The 8,732-nt window shown below is 40.5% G+C and overlaps 1 protein-coding gene across 1 annotated transcript; it reads left to right on the plus strand.

Annotated features, from left to right (window-relative positions):
- Nucleotides 1-5,853: 5,853 nt before the first annotated feature.
- On the plus strand, nt 5,854-8,396 carry LOC124885515. Its single transcript, XM_047393423.1, has one exon. The coding sequence runs from the start codon at nt 7,290-7,292 to the stop codon at nt 8,160-8,162; it is 873 nt and encodes a 290-aa protein (XP_047249379.1). The 5' UTR covers nt 5,854-7,289; the 3' UTR covers nt 8,163-8,396.
- The last annotated feature ends 336 nt before the right edge of the window (nt 8,397-8,732 follow it).

Consider the following 8,732-nt stretch of genomic DNA (forward strand, 5'->3'; position numbering starts at 1 on the left):
CTTGACCATTGTGGGGAACAAATCAGTCATGACATCATCCGGTTCAAGTGTGGGTTGAACAAAGAGATCTCCACTCATTTGACACTTCACAAATTTGATACCGTTGAAGGTATTTTCCAAGCGGCTCTTGAGATTGAAAGGGAGCTTAAAGAGAGGTTGTCGCTCAAGGCCCTACAATCCATCTTGGGTTGGCCTAGAAGCAAGGACGTGGTTCAATCCTCTTCGGGTTGGCCCAAAAACAAGGACCAACCCGCCACTACAAGGCTGCCCGAGCCCAAAACAGTCCACAAAATTCCTCTAAAACAAGAAGTTCACAAGTATCCAAACCCAAAAGGATTCCAATGTTTCAAGTGCCAAGGTTGGGGACATAAATCCAATGAATGTCCAAATCGACGCAATGTGATACTGCAGGAAGGGGATTGTATTACCTTGGTGAGGAGGTGGGTCTTGAAAAAGAGGAGGATGAGGTCGAGCCTCAAGATGGCGAAGAAACTGGAAATAGGCAACTTGATGATGATGATGATGATGATGGTGAAGTTATTTACCCATAAGAAGGGGAGTGTGTTGTTCCAAACTTTTTAGTTAGATGCGCTATGATTAGTAAGGCAATAGACGACCCTAGCCAAAGGGAAAATCTATTCCATACTAAATGCCTTGTAAAGGGGAATGTGTGCACTTTGGTGATTGATAGTGGTAGTTGTGTGAATGTCGTTAGTGTCGCTATGGTGAACTTTCTGAAATTACCAACTACACTTCATACTAGCCCTTACAAGTTACAACGGTTGAACGAATGCGGTGAATTAAAGGTCATGAGGCAATGTGTGATACAGTTTAAGGTAGGGAACTACCAAGACGAAGTGCTTTGTGATGTGATACCAATGCAAGCATGTCATTTGTTGTTAGGTAGACCTTGGCAATATGATAGGTCTACCAAACATGATGGGAGGACCAATCGATATTCACTTGAGAAGGATGGTCAAAAGGTCACTCTTTATCCTCTTTTGCCATCACAAGTGAATGAATTACATCAAAAGATGAGGGAGTTGAAGGAGAAGGGAAAGAAACCCGAAAATAGTGAGAAGGAGGGGAAAACAGTGGGTGGGGCAGTAGGGATTTTCGGGATTGCCTCAATGTCAAATGGGCAAGAAAACATGGTGATGTTGGCTAGAAAGAAGGAACTCTTCTTGGATTATGATGTGGACATGCCTATGCTTCTTTTGGCTCATTGTTTTAATACTAAACCCACTAATTCTTCTATTTCTCCTTTGATTTCTTATGTGTTGTAGGATTATGAAGATGTATTTCCCAAAGAACTTCCACAAGGATTGCCCCCGCTTCGGGGAATTGAGCATTAAATTGACTTTGTACTGGGCTCACAATTGCTGAATAAGCCGGTTTACAGAAGCAACCGTACGGACACCAAAGAATTGCAGCGTCAAGTTGAGAAACTCCTCAACAAAGGGTATATCAAGGAGAGCATGAGTTCGTGCGCGGTTCCGATGCTACTGGTGCCTAAGAAAGACAGAACATGGCATATGTATGTGGACTGTTGAGCCATCAATAAGATTACGGTAAAATATCGTCACCTTATCCCTAGGTTAGATGATGTACTTGATGAATTGAATAGTTCGTGTTTATTTTCCAAGATTGATTTAACGAGTGGCTATCACCAAATAAGAATGCAACCCAGTGATGAATGGAAAACCACCTTCAAGACTAAATTTAGTCTATATGAATGGACGGTTATGCCATTCGGCCTAACAAATGCTCCAAGTACTTTCATGAGGCTAATGAATCATGTGATGAAGCCATTTATTAGAAAGTTTGTTGTTGTTTACTTTGATGATGTCTTGGTCTATAGTAAGTCAATTGATGAGCATGTGATGCATTTACAATGTGTGTTTGATGTCCTTAGAAAGGAAAGGTTGTATCCAAATCTGGAGAAGGGCTCTTTTGGTGTTACTAAAGTTGTTTTCTTGGGTTTTGTTGTTAGTTCAAGAGGGGTCGAAGTGGATGAATCCAAGATAGATGCTATCGAAAATTGGCCAACCCCGCAAACCATTAGTGAAGTCAGAAGCTTCCATGGGTTATCTAGTTTTTATAGAAGGTTTGTCAAACGATTCAGCACCATAGCCGCTCCTTTGACCGCGGTCATTCGAAAAGACCAACCCTTCAAGTGGGGTGAAGAGCAAGGCTTTTGAAACCTTGAAAGCTATGCTCGTTTCCGCGCCTTTATTACAATTGCCCTACTTTGATAAGACATTTAAAGTTGAGTGCAATGTTAGTAAAGTGGGCATAGGGGCTATTTTGATGCAAGATTTAAAACCCATTGCTTATTTTAGTGAAAAGCTCAAAGGAGCAACTCTAAACTACTCCACGTACGATCTAGAGTTGTATGCCTTGATTCGAGCTTTGGCCACTTGGCAGCACTATTTGTGGCCCAAGGAGTTCGTGATCCGAACGGGCCATGAATCCTTGAAGCATCTTCGGGCACAAGACAAGCTTAACAAGTGTCATGCAAAATGGATTGAGTTTCTTGAAACCTTTCCTTATGTTATTCAATACAAAAAGGGTAAGGACAACGTAGTAGCCGATGCATTACCTAGAAAACATGTTCTTGTGTCAATATTATCTTCAAAATTAATGGGTTTTGAGAGTTTGAAAGAATTGTATCCCGAATACCCTCACTTTGCTCCTATCTTTAGGGAATGCAAAGAAATGGGTAGGGACAAGTTGGATTCAGCTAGGGGTTCAAATCCCTATGCCAAGTTTGATGGATACTTGTTTAAAGATAGACGATTGTGTGTACCCTCCAGTTCTTGGAGAGAGTTATTTGTGAGGGAAGCACACAATGGCGGTCTAATGGGTCACTTTGGGATCGAAAAGACCCTTGGAATATTGGAGGAGCAATTCTATTGGCCTAAAATGCACAAGGATGTGGCCAAGATTTGTGGCCAATGCATAGATTGCAAAGGAGCCAAATTGCGGCTCCTACCTCATGGGTTGTACACTTTGCTGCCCACTCCTTTATGCCCTTGGCTTGACATATCTATGGATTTCGTGTTAGGGTTGCCTAAGACTGGACGAGGTTGGGACAGTATCTTTGTTGTGGTCGATCGGTTTTCTAAGATGGCACACTTTATTCCATGCTTTAAATGTGATGATGCACCTATGTGGCCTCTTTGTTTGTTGATAATGTTGTCAAGTTGCATGGTGTTCCGAGGACCATTGTGAGTGATAGGGACTCTAAGTTCCTAAGTCACTTTTGGAAATCCATGTGGGGTAGGCTTGGAACCAAGTTGTTATTCTCTACATCTTGCCACCCACAAACTGATGGTCAAACAAAAGTGGTAAATAGGACTTTGGGTGCTATGCTACGTTCCATAGTAAAAGAAAAATTGACTTCTTAGGAGGAACACCTACCATTGATTGAGTTTGCATATAACCGTGTCATACACTCAAGTATGGGAATGACTCCCTTTGAGTGCATATATGGCCTCAACCCCCTTACCCCTTTGGATTTAACTCCTTTGCCCAGTGAAGTTATGATTATCTTAGATGGAAGCAAGCAGGCAGATTCGATGAAGAAGTTACATGAGAAGGTGCGGCTTCAACTTGAGAAGAAAAATCAAGACATTGCAAGGAGAGTCAACAAGGGGAGAAAGAAACTCATTCTTGAACTGGGAGATTGGGTGTGGGTTCACCTTATAAAAGATCGGTTTCCATCTCAAAGAAAGTCCAAATTGATTCCAAGAGGCGATGGTCCATTCCAAGTACTTAAACGGATCAATGATAATGCCTACAAGATTGACCTTTCCCCGGAATACCAAGTGCACAACACTTTCAACGTGTGTGATCTTTCTCTAGTGGATGAGGTTGAGGATGACGAAATACTGAATTTGAGGTCAAATTCCTCTCAAGATGGAGAGGATGATACGGGTGTACAAAGCTGTCCAATACGTTCTCGACCATTCACACAAAGTCAAGCTCGGGAGTTACAAAAACTACAAGCCATGTTCATACAAATGGCTACGTGTGAGTTGGTACTTGATCCGGCAAAGAGCTTCAACGTTTGTAAGTGTGAAAATGAGCCTTGAAGTGTAATAAATTACACTCTAAGGGCACCCCATGACTGAAGGGTAGGAAGGTCATTTGAACTTCATTTTGTGTGTAATATAAATAGATGCTATTAGGGTTATTTTCAGCACTTAGTTCATTCTTCATATTTCACAACAACAAGTCTTGTAACATTGAATATTTCTCTCACTCTTGTTCTTGAGAGTAGAACCTGAAATCTGTCCAACAAGTGTAGTTACACTTGTGTTGTTTCTTGGCTAGAAACTTGAGATCTTGAGGTTCATGAGTTCTTCTTGGTCTAATTAAGAACTTGGTACTGAAATCTTTTGGTCTTAGGGTCCTTTCTTCAATTAGGGTTCATAGATTCTAAGATATCTTTGTGTCAAGTTACTATCTTTCAGTTTGTACTCTTGAAACTTTGCAGTAACTTAGTGAAGCCGTGTGGGTCTGATTTTGATTCACTATATTTACTGCCATTTGTTCTTGTTGTTAACATTGTATTCTTTGTAATCTATCATCTTGTGTTGTTGAACCATTGTTTAATGTTATTGTTATCTTCTTGTTCTCCTTGTGTAGCTACTGTTTTGGTGTTGGTATTCCTTCAAAATTTTGTGATTGTTGTTGTCTTCACATATTGGAGTTGTTATCTTCAAGCTCTCGGAATTGTAGTGAGTTTGGACTGATTTTGTGGCAGATTTGATACGCTCCAAGTTAGTAGTGTATCATTTGGTATCAAAGCCATCTTTGATTTTGTTCTAACAAGATCAATCTTGGGCTTGAGACTTGAAAACTATAAAAAAAAAAATTGAAATCTGAAAATTCCAGAAATAGTCAAATCTGCTACCTTTGTGTTCTTGGCCAAAAATTGCGATGTGTTATGGGCCGATAGTTTCTTGTTTCTTTTGGCTAGATCTTGTGGTATTTATCTTGTATAGAGTGTTTCTAGAATTGATTTCTTTCTCACCAACACTAAAGGTGTCAAGATCTAAAGATTGAGCATATATAATATTGACCATAGTTGTGGTGCTTTGTGGCTGGCTGTTTGTTGTTACGTGTTGTTGACAATTGGTGGTGTTGTGTTGTGTTTTTGAAGAAGTGGTTGTTGAGTTCTTGAAGGTTTTTGTGGTGTTCATCAAGTTCTTCATCTTTTCTTACAACTTTAGACAACCAAAAAGGGTGATATAAATTCAAGAGTTGAAGCTGAAAATTGTAAAGCATGTTGTGAGAAGCCTTGAACCCATCATTTCTTAGACTAAGCTTCTACTTTTCAACAACTTTTTCTTATTTCAAGAACCTAGTGTTGTGTGACAAGATACTTTTTCTTATTTCAAGAACCTAGTGTTGTGTGACAAGATACCTTTTCTTATTTCAAGAACCTTGTGTTGTGGGACAAGTACTTTTTCTTATTTCAAGAACCTAGTGTTGTGGGACAAGGTACTTTTCTTATTTCAAGATTTATGTTTTCCCTCCAAGACCAATTGTCATCCTTTCCAAATTGTGTAAAGATTTAAATTTCAGAATTGGTGCTTAAATTGTGTGGGACCAAGACCAATTGCATGCTGCCACGTCACCCATTTTCTACTGTTCACGTCACCCATTGTCTACTGTTCACATCATTAATAAACTCAAATTTAGGTTTTCTAGTTTCTAATTGTTGATTCATAGTTTCATTACTTGGTTCTAGAACTAATTAACATGCTAGTACACTCCTACTAGGTTGTCAATTAGTCCTTTTGAATTCCCTTGTTCGTGTCCACGTTTAGTTGGGTGCTTTTATTCGTTTGAATACGTTGTAACTTCTTAACTCTGGTCCATTGAGAATTCTTTTAGTTTCAAACAAGAATTCACTCTGGACAAGAGCTTTACTCATATCTTAAGGATTCACGGTTACTAGCCAATCTACAACATTTGTGGAGCTCAAGTGTGAGTGAACTGAAAGAGTGTGAGTGAGGAGAGATTGAACGCTAACTTGTTTGCTGATTGTGTAGGTAACACCTTGACATGGAAGGAAGCACATCCCAAAGTTGGGGTACTACTGAACAAGACACTATATTACCAGAAGTTTAGAGAGGTTGAACACCGAAGTTGGGGCAATGAGGGGAGATTTGACTATGATAAGTGGGAGATTGGAGCAAGTGGAGAGTCAAAGGAACTCTAGTCCATCCACTCCTCATCATATTCCTTCAAGAGGGCATGAAAGAACTTCATCCACAACAATCTCACCAGAAACATTGCACCAAATAATGAATCCACCTCTAGCCCCACTAAATGCCACAAATCATACCACTACTTTCCCTCCAAACCAAAAAGCAAATAGACCACGCCATTCCCAAACTCCTCCAATTCCACAAGAAGTATGTAGCCGTCCATTACCTCCAAAAAATCTGAACGTACCTTACCAAACTCCACCAAATCAAAGACCACCACCTCCACAAATCCCAATGCCTTCAAATCAGATTTCAAATCACCAAAACCGACCAGCTCACTTTGAGGAACATGCTAGAGAGGAGTATGATGGATATGGAGCCTTTGATGATGCTTACATGAGAGAGGAGGAGATAAGAAGGGGCTGTGTTGATCCAAGGAGGTACCGAGGGTATGGAGAAAGAGGAAATCGACACCAAGAAAGAGACATAGGCATCAATACCATCTAATTGAGCTTACCTATCTTTAAGGGTGAAAGTGACCCCGAGTCCTACTTAGCTTGGGAATCAGCTTGTGACAAAGTTTTTCAAGTTAATAATATCTCGGAAGAAAAGAAAAGTTGTTATGCCATAGCTCATTTTGAGGGTTATGCCAACACTTGGTGGGAGTACGTCAAGCATTTTGGTGATGAATTAGTTGATGGGAAGCCACCACCTTGGTTTTGATTAAGGTACTTGATGAGGCAACGGTACCTTCCCTAGAGTTATCGCTATGAATTGCTTGCTAGATTGTACAACTTGTGTCAAGGCAATAAAAGTGTGATGGCATATTATGAAGAGTTTCAACAACTCACGTTGAAGCTTGATCATCATTGGGAACAAATCAGTCATGACATCATCTGATTCAAGTATGGGTTGAACCTTATCTCCACTCATTTGACACTTCACAAATTTGATACCGTTGAAGGTATTTTCCAAGCGGCTCTTGAGATTGAAAGGGAGCTTAAAGAGAGGTAGTCGCTCAAGGCAAGGGGACAATCCATCTCGGGTTGGCCTAGAAGCAAGGACATGGTTCAATCCTCTTCGGGTTGGCCCAAAAACAAGGACCAACCCGCCAATACAAGGCTTCCCGAGCCCAAAACAGTCCACAAAATTCCTCTAAAACAAGAAGTTCACAAGTATCCATACCCAAAAAGATTCCAATGTTTCAAGTGCCAAGGTTGGGGACATAAATCCAATGAATGTCCAAATCGACGCAAAATGATACTACGAGAAGGGATATTGTATTACCTTGGTAAGGAGGTGGGTCTTGAAAAAGAAGAGGATGAGACCGAGCCTCAAGATGGAGAGAAAACTGGAAATAGGCCACTTGATGATGACGATGATGATGGTGAAGTTATTTACCCTAGCCAAAGAGAAAATCTATTCCATACTAAATGCCTTGTAAAGGGTTATGTGTGCACTTTGGTGATTGATAGTGGTAGTTGTATGAATGTCGTTAGTGTCGCTGTGGTGAACTTTCTGAAATTACCAACTACACTTCATAGCCCTTACAAGTTACAATGGTTGAACGGATGCAGTGAATTGAAGGTCATGAGGCAATGTGTGATACGGTTTAAGGTAGGGAACTACCAAGACGAAGTGCTTTGTGATGTGATACCAATGCAAGCATGTCATTTGTTGTTAGGTAGACCTTGGCAATATGATAGGTCTACCAAACATGATGGGAGGACCAACCAATATTCACTTGAGAAGGATGGTCAAAAGGTCACTCTTTATCCTCTTTTGCCATCAAAAGTGAATGAATTACATCAAAAGATGAGGGAGTTGAAGGAGAAGGGAAAGAAACCCAAAAATAGTGAAAAGGAGGGGAAAACCGTGGGTGGGGCAGTAGGGATTTTCGGGACTGCCTCAATGTCAAATGGGCAAGAAACATGGTGATGTTGGCTAGAAAGAAGGAACTCTTCTTGGATTATGATGTGGACATGCCTATGCTTCTTTTGGCTTATTGTTTTAATACTAACCCCACTAATTCTTCTATTTCTCCTTTGATTTCTTGTGTGTTGTGTAGGATTATGAAGATGTATTTCCCAAAGAACTTCCACAAGGATTGCCCCCGCTTCGGGGAATTGAACATTAAATTGACTTTGTGCCACACTCATAATTGCCAAATAAGCCGGCTTACAGAAGCGACCCTACGGACACCAAAGAATTACAGCATCAAGTTGAGGAACTCCTCAACAAAGGGTATATCAAGGAGAGCATGAGTCCGTGCGCGGTTCTGGTGCTACTGGTGCCTAAGAAAGACGGAACATGGCGTATGTGTGTGGACTGTCAAGCCATCAATAAGATTACAGTAAAATATCATCACCCTATCCCTAGGTTAGATGATATGCTTGATGAATTGAATGGTTTGTGTTTATTTTCTAAGATTAATTTATGGAGTGGCTATCACCAAATAAGAATGCAACCCGGTGATGAATGGAAAACTGCCTTCAAGACTAAATTTGG

This window comes from Capsicum annuum, chromosome 7 (genome assembly GCF_002878395.1).
Source record: "Capsicum annuum cultivar UCD-10X-F1 chromosome 7, UCD10Xv1.1, whole genome shotgun sequence".
NCBI classification, from domain to species: Eukaryota; Viridiplantae; Streptophyta; class Magnoliopsida; order Solanales; family Solanaceae; genus Capsicum; species Capsicum annuum.